The sequence below is a fragment of the Sarcophilus harrisii genome, chromosome 6 (genome assembly GCF_902635505.1).
Source record: "Sarcophilus harrisii chromosome 6, mSarHar1.11, whole genome shotgun sequence".
Taxonomy (NCBI): domain Eukaryota; kingdom Metazoa; phylum Chordata; class Mammalia; order Dasyuromorphia; family Dasyuridae; genus Sarcophilus; species Sarcophilus harrisii.
In genome coordinates, this window is record NC_045431.1 from 170,266,636 (window position 1) to 170,286,813 (window position 20,178).

The 20,178-nt window shown below is 34.2% G+C and overlaps 1 protein-coding gene across 7 annotated transcripts in view; it reads right to left on the reverse strand.

The window, feature by feature from the left end:
• KIAA1109 (KIAA1109 ortholog) overlaps positions 1-20,178 on the reverse strand; it is a 236,275-nt gene that overhangs the window by 114,348 nt on the left and 101,749 nt on the right. For 5 of the 7 annotated variants that reach the window (XM_031943786.1, XM_031943787.1, XM_031943788.1 and 2 more), the window contains exons 36-46: positions 18,693-18,890; positions 16,367-16,578; positions 14,367-14,518; positions 13,545-13,695; positions 13,196-13,348; positions 11,419-11,659; positions 10,760-10,908; positions 7,824-8,055; positions 6,966-7,124; positions 5,837-6,012; positions 3,448-3,623 (exon numbers count right to left, since the gene is read on the reverse strand). In XM_031943786.1, coding sequence (XP_031799646.1) covers positions 3,448-3,623; positions 5,837-6,012; positions 6,966-7,124; positions 7,824-8,055; positions 10,760-10,908; positions 11,419-11,659; positions 13,196-13,348; positions 13,545-13,695; positions 14,367-14,518; positions 16,367-16,578; positions 18,693-18,890 — 1,999 coding nt within the window. The remainder of the gene's footprint in view (positions 1-3,447; positions 3,624-5,836; positions 6,013-6,965; positions 7,125-7,823; positions 8,056-10,759; positions 10,909-11,418; positions 11,660-13,195; positions 13,349-13,544; positions 13,696-14,366; positions 14,519-16,366; positions 16,579-18,692; positions 18,891-20,178) is intronic. The other 2 variants (XM_031943790.1, XM_012551896.3) reach the window with 1 other exon arrangement.

Sequence of the window (20,178 nt, forward strand, 5' to 3'; positions counted from 1 at the left end):
AGCTTTAGGTTCAATTCCTGACTCTGACACAGATTAAGTGTGTGACCACTGCCAAGTCCCTCAATTTCTCACTTCAGAAAACTGTCCAAGATTTTTAGGGTCAGAGAAGCTCCCAATGTCTTTCAGTGAAGGGAATTTTCCATATATGGAATTCATTCTACCAATATAATCAAGGGTGTAGATATATATGCCCACAAAAGGTGAGATTATTATTAAAAAATAAGGAAATGAAAATAGGGGAGGACTAAGTGACCTTCCTGAAGTCAGTGACTAGCCAATGACTGGTAGAAAGAGGACATGAATTCTAGATGGGTGATTTCAGGTTTTTTGCTTTCAAATAAAGCACTAGGCTTGGAATCAGAAACAATATGTAAATCCAGTTCTCCTTATTGAGTCCTTTGCCTCGTTTTATTGTGGATGTGACTTTTGATAAAGTCCTTTCTATCACCATCTCTATATTTGTGTTCTCTGTCACCAAATGAATATTCTAATTGCAGGCCCTGTACCATACCAGCCCAGGGTGAACCACAAAGATGATAACACATGCAGGCTTTAAACAGAAGGCTCACTGTGTCTTCAGTTCTCTTTTTCCTTTTCCCAACTTTTACACATCTACCTCCTAAAATCATTAGGACCACACAGACTCTTTAACGCACTTTTGCACTGTCTTCCTGTCCCAAGTATATGAATCATCTTTTTGTTTCTGTTTTGCTATCTTGTATCACAATAAGTTGAAACTACAAGTCCCTTTATTGCCTTTTTCTCAGAAAAAAAATAGTATTTTTTTTTTACCAAGTTGCTGATTTAAATGAAATAACAGTGAGCAAATCATCTCTTAGCTTATATGCCAGCAATTTCAGACACACAGGATATTTCAAAAGTAGGCACCAACATATTTTCCCTAAAAGATGAAAAAGGAACTAACAAATGTTTCAACATTCATTATACCAAATGAAAGTAAAATTTTCACATGTACATAGGTGGATGTACTCCATAGATGCACACAATCTATGTGTTTAATAAATATTACATTTCAATGGTCTCAAGTTCAAGTTGTGGCATAGTTTTTAAGATACAAGAGAACTGAAAATAAATGCTCAACAAAAATCATAGCTGCTTCTACTAGACCCCATGCCCTACCAAACACTCTAATTGCTACACATATTACTAGTATAATATACCTAATAACTAGAGATATATTATTTTAGTAATATACTAAAGGTATATTATTGTGAGTGGTCTCACAGCCACAAAGACCTGGATTCAAGTTCTGTGCCCATGTAACTATGCACCAGTCATGGCACTAGTCAACTCTCAAGACCAGAAATGCATGAGTCTGCTAGAAACCACTTTGCATACTAAAACCACTTTATATATTAATCATTATTATTTAATAATTAATATACTTTATATTTCAGCTGTTTTTTTAAGTAGGATTTTCTTGGCAAGATACTGTAGTTTGCCATTTCCTTTTCCAGTTCCTTTTACAGATCAGTAAACTAAAACAAACAGAGTTAAGTGACTTTCTCAGGGTCACAGAGGTAATAAATGTCTGAGGCCAGATTTAAACTTTTTTTTTTCTAGGCCAGCACTCTATTCACTCTGCCACCTAGCTGTTCCACAAATATTTATAACTAATTACTAATTATTTAATTATAATTTATATATATATATATTGCAACTAATTATTAATAAAATGATTCTAATCTCTAAAATTGATCATTCTGTAGTTAATTTACAGAATTTCCAGAAGAGATAATATTTTACCATCAAAATGGAACAAAGGATCAGAGTTTAATTAATAGTTCAGTTAATCTGTTCCTTCATCTAGTAGAATCAGTCATATAACCTCTCTAGGCAAGACTAGAAGTTGTAGTATGGTAGAAAATTCTCTTCTACGTGTTTTAGGCACAAGTATGAGAAAAGCAATTTTACTAAATAATTTTAATTATTCTACCTAAGCAGAATTGGCTTAGAAAAAGAAAATTTTCAAAACGGCCAAAATCTCCACAGGCTCTTGGACAGCTTTCTCACAGTAACTCTGAATTTGCAGCACAGAGCATTCCCAGCCATGAGACAATGTGCCACAGTCAAGATGTAGCAGTAGTTTACCCCAAACAGAACAATATGAGCTTAATTTCTGATTAAGCCTAGAGAATCATATTTCTAAAATTGTTCACACACTTTCTATCTATTCAAAGATTTATTTAATTTATTTAAGAGAAAGTTCCAATAATTTAAGTAATCAGAGACTTTTCCCTTTACTTGGTTATTACCCTAATTCAGTCAAAGCATGGAGGAAAAGAGGACTAGTCTTAGGTGGACCTATCAAGGGCCCTTGGGGTAACTACCTCATTCCATCAAAAAAGACAATAAAATTTCTCCCAGATTCTTCAAAGAAAGTGATTAGGCATTTGATAAGGGAGAGAAAGGATTTAGTTTATGACAATGTTTGAATTAATAATTAATGAAAAAATGATTTCTCAGTAAGATTATCAAAGGCTTTAGACTACTATATTGAGAAAGATATTTTCTTGATCTTTTTAAAAGGGGAGATGGTGATGGGAAGAAGGTATTGAATTATACATTAGAAGAAGAGTTTCCTCCTCTAAGATTTCCTGACATCAATAAAATCACAAGTTCAACTCCTCCTGTTCTCTCCCCTAATCCTCCTCTTTTACCACAAGTTTTTCAAGGTCCTCATTAGTCTTTATTTTTATGTCTGGAATAAATCAGGTATAACTCATATCTTTTTATGCCACTAGATTGAAGTGTTCATGTCCTTTGGCTTTCCTGGGACTCATTTTCTTCATCTACAGCATGCTCCTCTTGTAGCGCTAACATTCTATGATTTATAACCCTAAATATTAAGAAGGCAGTTGTAGAGGGCATAAACAGGATTATCTACATAAAACCTACATATCTACATAAATCTACATAAAAAGGCAAATTCTGATCAAAAAAGTTAACTTGGATTCTGCATATCAAAATTTTTTTTGAGTATAATTGAGACAAATAATCATTCCACTTTAAGCCATGACAGAAGAGTAGAGAGGGCTGGGAGTGTGGGTATGAAGAGAGGTGTCTTGAGTAAAATATCTGGGTGGGTCAAGGGGGAATCCAGCTCTTATGATGTGAATGTAGATTCTCTTACATAGTAATAAAAACTACACAACTATGGTGGCCACCAAAGTTGGCTTTTAGGGTAAATCTCAAACATTACTGTGTCAGAAAAACATGCTTTTTCTTAAAACCTTATAATCATAAAATGAGTCATTTCATTATGTGATCAAATGTGGACCTCAGTTAGAATTGCTGAACTAAAGAGAGCTGATTTTTCCATCAAGATAAATAACAGTTCCTAAGGAAATAAGATATGAAAATAGCAAAGTATTTTTTCCCCCTTATTAGCTTGGAGAAAAATATTTTTTAAAATGTTAAACACACCGTCTTGCTCGTTTGCTTCTTCTTTCCTTAGCTGTATCTGAATCCACAATATCTGCTCTGAGGCAATCTAACGCCCCAGAAAATGAAAGATGTTCTCCAAAGTACATTCGGTAGCAGAGTGGCATTGCATCCTGTGACTGAATCCCTGTATGGCTCAGAAGTGGTTTGAAAACAACCTATAATATACAAAATATTTTCATTAGCTTTGTACCTAACCTCTAACTAATAAATTCATCCAAATTTTAACTTTTAGGGATCCCAGTCAGCATATTTGTCAGAAAATTAGATACAATTCTTACAAAATAAGAAATCCCATGTGGTACAGAGGCTTCAATTCTATTTCCTAAAGTTTTTTCCTGAATTTTCACAATCTCTAAAGATCTGCTTCCTATCTATGAAACATAAATACTAAAAAGCTTTCTTCATCCTAGTTTCCAGTACAATTGTTTCTGAAAGCATATACTGTATTTTCTCCTCTGTAATTCAGTCTCTTGATTTTGTTCTGTATCTCTTGTTGTCTCACTAAATTACTGAGTTGTCTACCCCAGTCTAGTTTTCAGGAACCCCACTACTTGGATGAGGTTTTCTGCCTTCTGTTCTACCTTCTACTACTTATCTTGCTTACATAGTCCTTTCCTTTAGGAGTCTTATTTTAATTTCTGCCTCAATTTTTTCAGTGATTCCTATAGTCCTTGTGTCCAAGACACCTCTCTGTCTCTATGCATACTCTCCAGTCAGAAGTAGGCTCCTTCCCCTGTAGTGATCGTTGACAGCCCCTGGATCACTTTGGCTTCAGGCCTTTAAGTGGGTGCCCAGGAGTTGAAATGGTCCTGGCTCCTGCTATGGCTCCCAAAGAATGTTCTGAATGTACACATTTTCTGTGTAGTAAGCTAAAGGAGCTGGCTTTTCTCTCTGCCTCTGCAGCAGCACACTAGGGATGAAGTCCTGTTAGCTTCAAACCCCAACACCAGCAGTAGCCTCATTCAGACAAACTTGCTAGAAGTAATGCTAGATTACCTGGTGGGCCACCTCCCCAGTGTCTGCAAACTTCTGGCCATCTTTTGTTCGATCCTGCTCTAGGGAAGTAGGAGGGAGCATATTTGGGGGGGGGGGGGGGGTTATGCCCACAAAGGTGGCTAAAGGAGCTGTGCTGTATGTCAGGTTGGTGGTCTGCATGGGTAGGGTGGCAGAGGTGCTGGTTAAGAAGGAGAATTCTTGCATATTGGCATCGGAAGGGCAGCTTGGACAGTGTTTTAAAAAGTAAATAATTGGGGTAGCAAGGTGGCACAGTGCATAGAGCACTGGCCCTGAAGTCAGGAGAACCTGAATTCGAATCTGGTCTCAGGCACTTAACACTTCCTAGCTGTGTGACCCTGAGCAGGGCAAGCCACTAAACCCCAATTGCCTCAGCCAAAAAAAAACAAAAAAAACAAAAAAAACTAAATAGTTGAGTTTGTATATAATCCTAGAGATGAAAAGGGATACCTTAATTTAATGAATGTAAAGTCAGATGGTCAGACCTGAGCTTCAGGGAAAGTGCTCTATGTTGGAAAGAGGGCAGAGACTTAAGGAAAGCAAAGCAATCAGGAAGCCACTGATAGTCATCCAGAAGAAAAGTAATGAACACTTGCCCTCATCTATATAGTGGCCATGTGAGCAAAGAAAAGGAGCTGATGATTATAAAAAATGTTTTATTAGTAGAAAAGACAGTATTTGGCAACTGACTGAATATGTTGGGTAAGGAAAAGTGAGGAGTCAAGGAAAATAATAAGGCTGAGAAGCTACTGACTGGAAGGATAGTGTTGCCCTCAACAAAAATTGAGAATTTTAGAAAAGGAGTAAGTTTTAGGAAAAGATGATGAATTCTGCTTTTGTGTTTGACATGCTTATGGGATATCTAGCTCGAAAGATATAATAATAAGCAGCTGGAAATATGAAAATGGAACATTAAAAAGAGAAATAGAGATATGAGACTCATTTGAAGAAATTATTTTGAATTTGAAAGACATTCATTTGAAGAAATTACTGCCAAGGCAAAACAAAACATCAGGTGGAAGTATGTATAGAGAGATTTCTACTTTTTGATTTTAAATATCTGTAAATCATATTTATGCATTCAGCTTGCAATATATTGGTACAGTTATAAATGGGCAACCAACCCAATAGTACTATGGTATAGTTGGTTTTTAATACATAAATGACATAGTAATGAAACATTTTAAAAGCCATTTTAGAAACTTTAATTTAATTTGGCTTTACAAGAAAAACTTGTCCTCATATTCCAAGGTATTGGATGCTTGAAGATGGTAGCTGCCTGGTAGTTGGCAAACGATGACTATAACTCAGGAAAAGCCTTCATCAATGCACAATCACAATCAGTACCACTCACCTGTGCATCAGCCAGCTGGACAGCAGGAAATCCCTGGTTTGCTTCTTCAACTCCTGCTACATCATCCTGACTTGTGCTATGCTGAGAATGAGTTCCATCTAAGGTATTTTGGTCACTTGACAAAACGGTATTGAAATCTGAAGCTGAGGGAATTGTAGGAAGGTTGGGGGGAACACCTAAAAATAATAACAATGTATGTTTATGTGTATGTGTGAATATACAAATAGACATATCTATATCTATGTAGATATACAGATATATTTATACATATATAATACATACATATATACATGTACATACATATGTCTGATAATCATCTATTCATTAAGTGTTTATTATATATCTACTGTATGCTAGATACTAGGTGAAAAGTTTGAAGCTTATATTATATAAGGAGAATACAACATGGTCATAGGTTAAGTATCATGTAACTTAACCCCAACTGCCCAACAAAAAAGGAAGAAAGAAATCCAAAATATTCACTCATTATATATTTCTTGAATAAATAAATGCTGGTTCTCCAAAAAATGTTTCAGAGAAATCTCAATAATATATAAAAAAAGATTCTACTCTGTATGTTTAAAATACTGTAATTTTATCTTGCAATTTTATCTTTTTTTCTTTTCTGTTTTGAAACTAAATTTTCAAACACACACTATCATCTTGTCTTAAATGATTTCATTTAGATATTTTTATATATTTAATTATGCAAAGGTACAGTTTCATATAAATCCTCTTATTTAATGCAGGGATAGCTATTTCTCAAATCATTAACATCAATTTCTATTATGTGCTATAAAGCCCATGAACTCTTTTTGCTTTTTTTTTGGTGAAGCAATTGGGGTTAAGTAACCACATAGCTAGTAAGTGTAACGTGTTTGAGGCCAGATTTTAATTTAGATCCTCCTGATTTCAAGTCTCTATTCACTGTGCCAAGTAGCTGCCCTCTTATGCCAACAAACCCTTAACTAGTTTTTGAAGAGACAAATGTTTCATAGAAGGTTCATATCTGTCATATTTCAAAAGTAAAACTCCATGATAAGTAAAAACAAAACAAAAAAAACAAAACAAAAAAAACGAAAACAAACACCATTCTAAGTATATAAAGAAAAGGTCAACTCAACAATACCTGTTGGAAGACTATTGTGTCCTGACTTTGGAGCAGGAGATTCTTGTACCACACTTCCTCGATTGCCCACAGCATTTGACATCCAATTATAGAAGCTGACAGAGGAAGGCTCAGATAGCAAAGGATGTTCAGATAACATGTCTGTGGCTACTGTGTTTCCTGTAAATACAATTTTTTTGAGTACAGTATTTTTGATTGTGTTATTTGCAAAGTAACAGACAAAATTTATTAAGAAATTATTTCTCAATAGTTGAGGTATTTGAGGTATTTTGGAGTTTCTTTTATAAAAAAAGCACTACATGATATTGATGTTATGACACAAAGGTTTACTTTTATCTTAATGGGAAGAGATTTGAAATGAAGTATTAATTAGTTCAAAAAGTAATTCATCTTATGACAAGGATTATTAATGGCAATGATGCTGAAAATAAATGGAAACTAGCACTGAGCACAGAGGACAAGAAAGACAAATGGATTATCACCAACAAAAAAGGTCTCTGAAGATGAGTTATGACTAGGTATTATCAACAACCAATTACTGAACATGCTGTGGAATGTGTAGTGCTGAGAGATAAGCAAAATATAGAACAACATAGTCACTGACCTCAAAAAACTTATTAATACATAGTTATAGTAAATTACTTTTACAATTGAAGCCTTAATTTAAAAACAGAATTTAAACTATCAATATTAATTTCACTTAAGCCTTTTTTTTTTTTTTAAGAACATCTTCCTCATTTTCAAACCAAGAATGTAAGTTCTTTGGGAACAGGGGACTCTCATTTTTTCTTAGTTACTTTTCAAGAGCCTTCCATGGATTTTTGAATATAGCAGATACTTAATAAATGCTTACTTAACTAGAAAGAATACCTGTTCTTGTCAAAGAACTACTTTTAACTGTTGTAGCACTTCTCTGAGGAGTCCCTTCCAGGAGATTATGCAAGCTTGGAAAACTCCCAGTCAAATAACTAAGTAGACTCTCCTTCCTTGGACTTTCTTTGACAGGCATCCCAGAACGACCCACATGCACTGGTGAATCTGTGGCTGTATCTCCACTGGTGTAGCTCAAAGAATGGTATGGATGTATACCCTGAAGAAGAAACACATAGAAGGAATTATGGAATTTTAGAATTGGAAGGAACTTTGGTAATCATTTCAGTCCAGCCCATAATATTAACAAATGCATGAAAAGTATGGTTAGGTCCCCTAAGAAAAAGGAATAAATAAAAACAGCCACCAAATCAGTAATTGCTCATTGACTGCCTCTAATGCTCAAGTTCAGCCTCCCCATAAACTGTGAATTAGAAGAAATTCCTATTTTTGGATTCTTTTCTTCACACCTAGAATCTTCTTTCTTCTTCACTCCCATCCCCACCCACTTCCATGCTCCTCTATCTGAGGATAAACAGAGCCCTTAATTGGTGCCTCCTCCCTGGCCTGGATACCTCTTTACCCACCCCCCACCTCTCAGTAGCAGACTAGCGACTGCCTGCTGGGTAATCAAGGAGTTGGCTTAATGCTGGTCACTCTGGCTAGTGACATTAGTGGCTGATAATCAAGATACTTTGTCAATTATCTACATGTTAGCAGCTAATAGCTAACACTTGACAGAGCACCTTATGGTTTCCAAAGTGCTCTATTACCTCATTTGATCCTCACAGAATCCTTTGAGAAAGGTACTATTATTAGAACCAAGAGAGGCTTCATGTTGAGCAGAGGCTGGCACTTAAAAAATGCTTTATTATTCATATTCATTTATCAATAATGTGTCCAGGGTCACACAACAAATAAGTGTCTGCATCATAATTCAAACTCAGGTCTTCCTGACTCTGAGTCTAATTCTTTATTAATAATGATTAGAAATGACAAGAACCAGCAACTGGCTTCTTGCATGGTTTATGTTGATTTCTTGAAGAGCACATATATGATATTCAGAGAAGCTAAGCCATTTGCCAAGGGGCACACACACTGTCAATGCTATAAGACTGAATTTTGTCTTTTTGTCACTGTACCAACGTAAGTCACATGCCTTAACCTAAGGAAGCAAAATCAGGAAAGTCAGTCCTATCAACTTTGTTCTTACTGAAACACTTGAAAGGAAGAAGCTGTTTTGAACATACTAAAGTAAAAATTCTAAAGACAAGGCACATACAATAACATCAACAGCAAATGTCAGTAGAGAATGGACCTTCTGCACCACCACCACAGACAACTGCCACCAACAGAAAAATAACCCCCAAAGTCCTAGGAATAGCAGCACCCACCAGACCACTGGTCCTGTCTATATTCTGGCCAACACAGTCATCATTCATGAGAAAAAAAGACACTTGCAGAGATGGGATCTGGCAAGTATCTTTAGAAATATTAAAGCCCTTGCTTCCTCCATAGCCCAAGCAAGTGAAGAACCAGAAAAGTCTTTTGGAGACTTGAGCACCATCAAAGGCTTCAATACAAGAAAATGAAAAAGCTTTATGAATTAATATGGCCCAGAGAAGAAGTTATGCTCCATCCTAAGGATGACTGTGACTTTCAATTAGATTTTCAATTGAAACTTTCTCTATATACCATCTCTTCCATAGCTATAACATAGGAATGCCTTCCAAAGGCAATGAACAAAGTAGACCTAAACAGAGTAAAGAAAAAAGCATTCACAATACTCACTGAAAAGTCAGATTCCGGATTCTTGCTGTTATAAAGGGCTACAAATTGACAGATGTTCCAAGAGACTTCCCCTAGTGATGTTAAAGAGCACTGACCAAGTTATTTTAAGTAACCCACAGGAAGCCAGGTGAAATTATATGCAGAGCTAGTAAAATCCTTTTCACAGAAGAAACCCAGGCTTACAATCTTTCCCTACTTCTAGGGTCCTCTTAGAGTACTGAATGAAAGGTAAAGATTTCATTTCCCAATAGATAAATGGTCAAAGTATAAATGAACAATTCTCAAAAGAATTATTGCAAACTATTAACAACCAACATGAATGAACATACTAAAAGAAATGGAAGTCAAAATTTTTGAGATTTCAATTCACATTTAGCAAAAGATGACAATGGGAATGGTCACTGTTGCAAGGGTTGTGGAAAGATAAGGAGACTAAGGCTGTTAGTGGAGTTCTAAATTGGTCCAACTTTTCTAGAAAAGAAGAAAATGGCTAAAATGTTCATACCTTTTGACAAAGTGATACCATATTTGAGTCAGGTCAAAGACAAAAATATTCTATAGATTTAAAAATATAACAATGCTTTTCTTAGTAACAAAGAGGTAGAAACTGAGCAGAGGTCAATCATCTGAGGAACATCTAAATAAACTGTGGTACATAAATATAACTGGGATATAAGAAACAATAAATATGAATACACAGAATCATGGAAAAGAGTTACATGAACTGATGAAAGGTGAAATAAGTAGAGATACTATAGTAACGGAAATGGAAACCACCAACACCAAAAAAAATTATTTAAATGGATATTACTGTTATTATTTTATCAAGTTGTATAAATTATTCTTTTGGTAATCTGGTATAGTCTTAAAGTGCAAATTAAACCTCATATGATCATTTGGCATTTGCTGCCCTGCTCTGAGTATCGAGTACTATTATTTGTTATGGCTTATATCTATTCAAGAGAATATGCTTATAGTATCTAATGACATTAAATTTAAAATTGAAAATTACAAACTTAATAAAATATATTAATATGAAATCCCAAATAGTTTATACATGATCTCTTCACTTAAGTGCACAACATGAAGAAAAACAAGACACACACAAAAAAGTCCAAGTAGTTGTAATATACCTTTATTTTTAAAGCAGAGTCACTGTGGGTGTGTGTCTTTGACAATTTCCTCATGATCTCAGCTCCACTTACAGGTCCAGAAGAAACACCCCCTTGTGGAGGCCGGTTGGCTGTTCCCTCTAGAAGCATTGTGTGTTCACTGACGGTTGCTAGAACATTCAAAATCAATGAATTAAATATAGATGAACTGATCTGTCTTTGGCCAGATTTGTACAGATTGGAACAAGTGTAAGTAGATTTACACATTTCTATGGCAACTGATCTGTACTAAATGCTATATTAAATTTATTAAGTAACTACTTCATTCTCCACTAATATAACTTTATCTTTCCTCACTATCAGAAAAGGAAAAAAATATTCTGAGCCATATGAAAATATTATGCTTCTTGAGCATCAATACAGGTTTCTTATATTCATATGATGTGTATATGGATTCAAAAATTTGAATAAATTATATTTCTTGCTTTCTTGATGAGGAAAGACAAAGTATTCTGAAAAATATTAGGGCCCTCCGCTGTAAACATTATATTTTGTTCTCCCATTCATATTTTAATTTTGTTTCAAATACCATCAATATTAATGTACTATATTGCTAGGATAAGACATCCTATAAAAAGTAATTATTCTTCAGAGGCAAAAAACTAAGATTACAAAATTACCTGCATCAAATTCAAATTCGGCACCATCAGCACTGGTATCACTCTGAAGACCACCACCACTGTCTAGTCCCAGTCCATCCTCATGCTCATGGCTCACCATAGCTTGGGGTTTCAAGGCCTGAGCTGGCCTGTGTAAACTGACACCTTTAAAAGCTGGTGTGACTACAATGAATTTCATCCATTGCCTTGCAAGTGCAACGAGACCTTTTTTTAAAGTTACTAAGGCAGGAAGACCATCACTCTGTAACAACAAGAGAGTTTAAAACAGCATTCCAAAAATGAAACAAATATCTATCTGTATGCATGTATACAGATGAAGTGGAAATAATGGAACTGAGTGAGGGTAGAAGAGTGTGTAAAATGACAAATCAAGTTTAAGTGAAGGCAGTCTTTCTATTCCTGCCCCTATTCAAAATTACTTGGGAAATTCAAGTAACAAATGAGGTAGAAAATGGAAATATTCCATCATACAAATATCAAGTAACTATCCTCATTACATGTTTAGAGATGGAAAAGACCTGAGAAATTCACCTAGTTTTATTTTTTTATTTATTTTTTGTTGTGTTTTAAATATACAAAAAAAAAAAAATGTGACATTTTATAAGGCAGAAAAATGACACTTTATACCCGATATGATCTGTGTGTGGACAAGTAGAATGCAACTGAATGGGCAAATTTTCTGAATCATTACAAGTATTTGTAGCAAAATTAAATATTAAGACTTAGAAAGTCAAAAGAACACATTTCTAATTTTGAAAATCATTTATTCTTTGAATCCATTTGTGCTTATCCATTTAGCTTCAGTCAAAAAACAGGCATGTCTTTTAAAAATAGCTAATCTGTCCTTCTGTGTCCAAAGAACAACACTAAGATATAACCGATCATATAAATATGTAATTGCTTGTAGTGATGATGTCACTACATTACAGACCTAGCTCTACTACACTATAACTATTTCTGTAACTATGATAGTTTCACAAATGAGAGTGAATAACTGTGGAAAGAGGACAAACCAGTTAACTGGCTTTCCCAAAGTTGCTGAAACTGTCTTAATGCTTTTGTGGTCAATGGGAGCAAGGGCATTGGTGGATCTCTGCCCTATGCAAGTTAAACCAGGGATTTTTAAAAGGTAGTGAAACTGTCCTTGAAATCTGACTGACTCAGGGATCTAAAAGCCCCAGCTGTAACATCATTTCCTGATCATCTGATACAAGAACATCATGAGAAACATTAGTCTTGCCCTAGAGGGCACAGAACAAGAATAAGTTCCATGGTTTCTTCTTTCAGTGGCCCTGGGGCGGCTGGCTATTAGCTGCTGAATGAACTCTGGACAAGTGGCTCTTTCTGACCATGTCAAATCTAAACTATTGGTGGCTGTCCTGAAGCAGAACTAGTCTACCACATAGCCCTGAAAACAGCTTAAGTGAATGGCCTGGAAAACCCTACTTCACCATGATACCACAATATTTACTGAATCTTTTCTATCCCCCTCTTTTTCCCCCTATTTCCATTTACTTGTGCCTCATCATTTTTCTTGTCATCCCTACTTTCTTTTTCTGCTCCAGTTTAGATTACAAAAAATGTAGAAATGCAATATTTCAAGTTACATTCATTAAAAAAAATTCTACATGCATAATTTTGAAATTTAAAATATGGATGCCAAACCTAAGTTGAATGTTTGTCTTTGGGACTTAATTTTTCCCCTGACAAATTAGAGGCCCTCAAGGAGATTAAGGTTTCCCAGGTTGAAAGCTAATTCTTCATTTTAGTAACTCACCATTGTGGCATCATCAATGATGGAATAATTTGCCTGGTGGAGGTAGTGGTGTAGGATGTTGCAAAGTAAACATGAAGGATTTTCTTGGAGAAAACGAGCGAGTTTAGTAAGTCTGTTGTATTTGCTTCTTAAAGGAAAGTGCATGCTTTTATTCTGAAATAAATATCAAATATCAGAAAATGGCATATAGATATGACCAAAGATTCTCCTAAACATAAGAATTCACTGGTAATTTATTATATAGGCTAATAAATTACTGATAAATGAAAGTAAAATATAGTCATTCAAAATAAAGTGGGCTTTTACATTTTCACTGTTATAAAAAAATATATCAATCACACGTACATACCTCCAAAGCCTCTGTCATTATACATCCCATGACAGCACAAATTCTTAATGTTCCTTCAGTTTCTAATTTGTTTAAAGATGATTTCAGTTGATCAATGGGAACAAGCCAAGCACCTACAGCAGGTGTAGCAGTACTTAAAAGATTCAGCTGCCTGGTTACAAAAAACATTACTCATCATCAGACTATCTGTGCTGTGTCTTTATTGATTATATTCAGCTTTCTATCGACATAATCTTTTTTTAAATTTATTTTTTATTTTTTCATTAAAGCTTTTTATTTGCAGAGCATATATGCATGGGTAATTTTTCCAACATTGACCCTTGCATAACTTTTTGTTGCAAATTTTTCCCTTCTTCCCCTCATCCCCTCCCCTATCTGGCAGATAGTCCAATACATGTTAAATATGTTGAAATACATGTTAGATCCAATATGTGTATACATAGTTATATAAGTATCTGCTTGTGCAAGAAAAATCAGATCAAGAAGGAAGAAAAAGAAAAACTGAGGAAATAAAATTAAAAAAAAAATGCAAACAAATAACAAAGAGAGTGAGAATGCTATGAAAGATGACTTCAGACGCTTAACACTTCCTAGCTGTGACCCTGGGTAAGTTACTTAACCCATTGCCTCAAGGGAAAAAAAAAGATCTGGATTCTGTGAGCACACAGTGCCTTCTGAAATCCAAGGTCCTTTCCACAATCTGAGATGCTCAGATTTTTGTAGGAACATACATTTCGAGATATATATAAAATTGAATAAGTAATCTATAAAGCATAAAATAGTACTCAAATATCAAAATTAATTAATTTTTATAAGTCTCACCTAGAAAAGGTGTGTGCAGGTGACCTCACATTGGTTGGAGCAGCAAAACTAAACCAAATTTCTTTGATAGTCAACTTCATACTGCAGGAATCTGGTGGGGGAGGCAATAAGGGGAGATCTTTTTTCAAATCATCTGATTCAACTCCTTCGTCCTACACAAATAAAAAGACAAGCTGGCATTAAATTACTGTTAAAATTTTAAACGTCTGTGACAAATTTTAAGACTTTCAGAAATCACTCAGTCACTCCTCTGCGCTTGGGTAGCCTGTGCATTCTTTTCATGCCTATTTTACAAAAGAGTCAAGTGAAACCCACAGAAGTTAAAGTCACAAAGGTAGTATCTCTGTGGCACAAGAACAAAAATACAGGTTTCTCTACTTCCCAGATCAAAACATTCTTTCTTTACTGTGACAATAAAACATCTATAACTAAGACTTCTCTAAGTCTTAATTTGTGGTTCAAAGTTCCATAGCCTCCAAAAGGATTACTTTGTGGATTCAGGTTTTTATATTCTCCAAGAAATGGTAGCAAAACAGATAGTTTTTTCCATCCATGATCCTGCAACAGCTGTTCTTGATAGTAACCTTCTGATTTTGAAGAGATTCCCAGAATGGTAAAACTATGTACCCAAGATCACATGTATAATTATAGAATAGAACAGAGAAATTAGATATATACCTCAAGCAACAGGAAAGGCTTGAAAAATCTATTTCTCAAAAATATTATTAAATGAAATAAACTGAATCATTTACATAAATAGTTTTTAAATCACTATTAAAACTGGAAGAAAAAGTTAACACCTGGAATTTTTTTCTTAAGCAATCAAATAGATGAAACCATTGCAACAATAAGGGATATATTGAATTCGAATATGTATGTATGCTTCTTCTCTCTCTCTTTGTTTATTAATAAATGTTTCTTCAAAAAGTAGATGCCCAAGAGTTGGAGCATGGCTAAACAAACTGTGGTATATAAATGTAACTAAATATCATTGGGCTACAAGAAGAAATAAATATGTAAATAGGGGAACAAAGAAAGATTTATAAATTCATATTCATATTTATGAATAGATGCAAAATGAAATAAGAACAGGAAAACATCATACACAATTATGTTAAATGATAGTGACAACAAAATAATCAAAACTCAAAACTGTCGAATAATATTGACCAAACTTGGACACAAAGAAGAGAAAGAAGACACCTATTTCCTCTGACCTCCCTCCTCCTTCTTCACATAAATCTGGGATTGTGTGTTGCATTGAGCAACATACACAAAATCAGAATTTTTAAATATGTTGTGTTTGCTGAATTGTGTTTTTGTCCCTCCTTTTCTACTCTTTATTGCAAGAAACTGTTCTCTAGGAATAGTTTTGCAAGGAAGAATATGGTGGGACAATGTAAAAATAAAGGATATCAATAAAAATTTAAAATCTGAATTGTTTTAAAAGATACATTTAAAAAAATGTTTATAGGTAAAGTGATTGCTGGTTTTACTTTGTTAAAAGGTTTACTAAGACATGTTAAAGTTTGTATGTATTAACTATTTCTTCTTCTGCATGTGTTTATTTGTTTCTGTGGATTCAATGTGTAACAACAAAAAATTTTCATCCTATGCAGAAAAAAGATGTGCAACCTACAGTTTAACAGAGTGTCCTATTCAAACCTCATTATCTAAAATTGGACTACATACAGATTCAGGACTTAAATGACATAATCTGAAACTAGACTTTAAAAAATTAAAATACCACATTTTTTTTTTTTTATTTCAGTATTAAAACTAAAGCTTGATATTTCTTAGTTTCTCATCTTAGTTCTTTTGTTCAACTAAATGCTTACTACATTCGATATATGGGAAATTCAAAGATTGAAAAGATAGTCTATTACCCATGAAATAGACAACTGAATGTTTTACAGGAAACACTGATAATTTAATTAGATAAACTAAATTTTTAAAATAAAACAAGCAAATGTGATCCAGAACTTTTCTGAGTCACCAACCTGTTCATCTGAAATAGAATTTCCATTTATGTCTGAGGAAGGGCTTATTCGGTCACAAGGAAGATTATCATCAGATACATCAGTATTATAACCACTGCCCGTTGGGGAATCAGAAGAATTATTGGATGTCAGCAGTCCACCTCTTTCTGTGACATTAGATTTACCCATAATTCCAATAGTATTGTATAAAATAGCACCAGATTGTCTTCCTCCTATAAAGACAGATGTTCATTTATTAAACCAGGAATAGAAAAATGTTTAAATGCTATTCTCTGTGAAGTATTTGCTTTTTTTCCTCCACAGCATCTTATTTTTCCAAATACATGAAGATAGTTTTCAACATTCATTTTTCTAACATTTTGTTTTCCAAAATTTTCTCCCTTTCTTGCTTATCTCCCCCCTCCCAAGATAGCAAGCAATCTGATACATGCACAATATTTTGTAGACGTATTTCCATATTTGCATTTTGTACAAATCAGACCAAACGGGAAAAAAAGCAAAAAGCAAACAAACAAGCAAAGATGAAAATACACTTCAATTTACATTTAGTCTCCATAGTTCTCTCTTTGAATGCAGATAACATTTTCCATTCCAAATGTGTTGGAATTGTCTTGGATCACTGCACTGCTGTGTCTTATCATAGTTGATCATTACATAACCTTGCTCTTAATGTGTGTGTACAATGTTCTCCTGGTTCTGGTCACTTCACTCAGCATCAATTCATGTAAGTCTTTCTAGGCTTTTCTGAAATCATTTAATTTGATGATAAATGCTTATCATTTCTTATAGAATAATATTCTACTGCATATATGTACCACCATTGCTTATTCAGCCATTCTACAATTGAGGGACATCCACTCAATTTCTAATTCTTTATCACTATAGAAAGAGCTGCTCTATTCATTTTTGCACATGTGAGTCCCTTTCCCTCTTTTATGATCTCTTTGGGACACAGTATCCACAGATACTACTGGATCAAATGGTATGCACTGTTTTATAGCCCTTTGGGTATAGTTCCAAAGTGCTCTCCTAAATAGCTGGATCATTTTAAAATTCCACCAATAATGCTTTAGTGTCCCAGTTTTCCCACATCCCTCTAATATTTATTATTATCGTTTCCTGTCATATTAGTCAATCTGATAGATGTGAAGTAGTATCTCACAGTTGTCTTTATTTACATTTCTCTAATCAGTAGTGATTTGGAGAATTTTTTCATAACTAGAAATGGATTTAATTTCTTCATCTGAAAATTGTCTATTCATATCCTTTGGTCATTTATCAACTGAGGAATGATTTGTATTCTTATAAATTTGATTCAGTTTGTTTTTAGAAATAAGGCTTTTATCTCTCTGAAGTATTTGTATAAATTCCTGAATAAGGGAATTTTATGATTTTTTCTACCAAAAAGATTTTTACATAAAAAACCTGCAAAAATTGCTGTTATCTAAAGAAATCAAAGTTTATATTCTCAATATTACCATATAATTAAAACAGAAAGCTTCATGAAAATTAAACTTTGTTCTTTTTTGGGAGGAGGGGGGTGAGACAAGTGGGGTTAAGTAGCTTGCCCAAGTTAATCCAGCTAGAAAGTGTTAAGTGTCTGAAGTTGGATTTAAGCAGGTCCTCCTGACTCTAGGGGCAGGACTCTATCCTAAACTATGTTCCTTTCACACACCCACACCCATACACCACCTCTATGTCCTATAATCTTCATGCTTTCTCACTGATAATCTATCAACAGGAAAAACACTCCTTTCCCATCTTTGCCTTGAAATCTTTGCCTCTCTAAAAATCAACTCCAGGGTCACCTTCAGTAGGAGCCCTTTCCTGACCCAAGCTCACAGGTGCTCATATCCACATTTCTAAAAGTGTCTTAAATTTATTTTATATAAATTCTATGTATACTTATAGATCAGAGGGTCAGAAAACTATAGCTATAGAGATCTTGGTTGTTTTCTCTGAGAGAATTCAAGTTTCCTTAAAGACACAGATTTTTGTCTTTGTACTCCAAATCCTCTACCTTTTTTATACTTTACTGTTTCCCTAAAATCTCAGCTCAAACTTGACTTTCTCCATGAAAAGTCTTGATTCCTGTTCTCCACACCCAGTTTTTCCCTTCCCTTCAACAAACAGAAACATATAAGTGCTATGAGGATACCAACTACTTCATTTTTGACTTTGTCTCCTCAATGCAGGCCTGGTATGATGGCACAAAGTGAGTGCCCTCATACAGATATCACCTTCAGGATAACAATAATACATCTATTCCAAACATTTTGAATTTCATTGTAAAATCCCCAGCACAACCTCCCCATGTGATATTCACCTTTTATTGTCAGGTTTTCCAAGCCACACTCAAACATGATCCAGCCCCACTTTTCTTGGCTAGGCCCGACTCGAGTTACATCTGGAATAGCTTGATGATCAGTTTCATCCACAAAAGTAAATTCATCCAACTCCTCAAGAGTAAATAAAACCTTTGACTTTTCAAAAGGAATAGCAGTAATGGCGCAGGTCCCATTATCTATTTCCAAAATAAAGTAAATAACAACAATTCTTTTGTGGGTGACTTAAGTTATTGTGAACAATTTTTAACTATAGACAGATTGAAATTCTTAAAAAAGATAATATGTATTTCATTAGCATACAATCTTTTGAAATTCCCAAATATATTTTAGATAATAAATATGTGGATAGCTTTTGTTTGCCTTTTGTTAAAAGAGGAAAACCTGAAAAATAGGATACAAGTCTTCAAAGGCAAGAAAGATTGTTTTAAAAATCTAGAATAAAAACTACTGGGGAAAAAACTGAAAATAGTTGTATTTTCATATTCATATCACTACGAACATTCCATGTACTCATCATCATGTAGACAAAACAAAGTAAAACAAAATTCATTTATCAAATAATCAAGAAAAATGAAGGATATGCTACAGATACACACAAAGGATAGAAATCATTACCAAAGATAAAACACATCATTTGGATTAAATAAAAAAGAAATAACTTTTGCACGAACAAAATTAATATATCTAAAATATGAAGTAGATGCCTTTCAAATGGGAAAAAGCTAAATCAATTATGGTACATGAAGGTCATGGAATATTATTGTACTGTAAGAAATAATGATGATGAACAGAAAAGCAAACAAAAATTCAGATGAACTGATACAGTGAAATCAGTGGAGACAGAAAACAATATACACCATGACTACATAAATGAAAAAAAATCTACCTCATTAATAAACAGAAACAAATGTTTCAACATTATAAAGAACAAGCATGGCCCCAAAGAAGAAAAAGAAGACTCCTCTCCATTCACACTCTTCAACCCTCATCTCTTTGCAGAGATGGGTGAGAGGTCCTCTCACAAGAATGGTGCATATATTTTCAGATTTTTTTTTTGATGTATTGATTGGCACAAAGGTAAATTTAAGTGATGTAAAAACAAAAGAAAGAAACAAAATTAATTTTTTAATGCTCTGAGAAGAGTTCTAGTTAAGATGGCAATGTAATACATCATAGAGAAAGCCTGATCGTCCATATCAATCTCAGTAACCATCTTTTTTTAAAAAAAGACTACATCATTATGATAAAGAATACAAAATAAAAACAGAAATAAGTCTTTGCATCCAAGTCAAAATTGCACAAGATGGCCACTATTGATCAGGAGGAAAAAAATCATCGGGTATATGGGCCAGAACTGGTGAAAGTGAGAGTCTCATACCTAGACAGCCAGTGCAAACTCTGGTAAAGAGATTGTGAGCCAGCAGAGGACAGGAATGGATCACAAAAAGGAAATCATGAGCAACT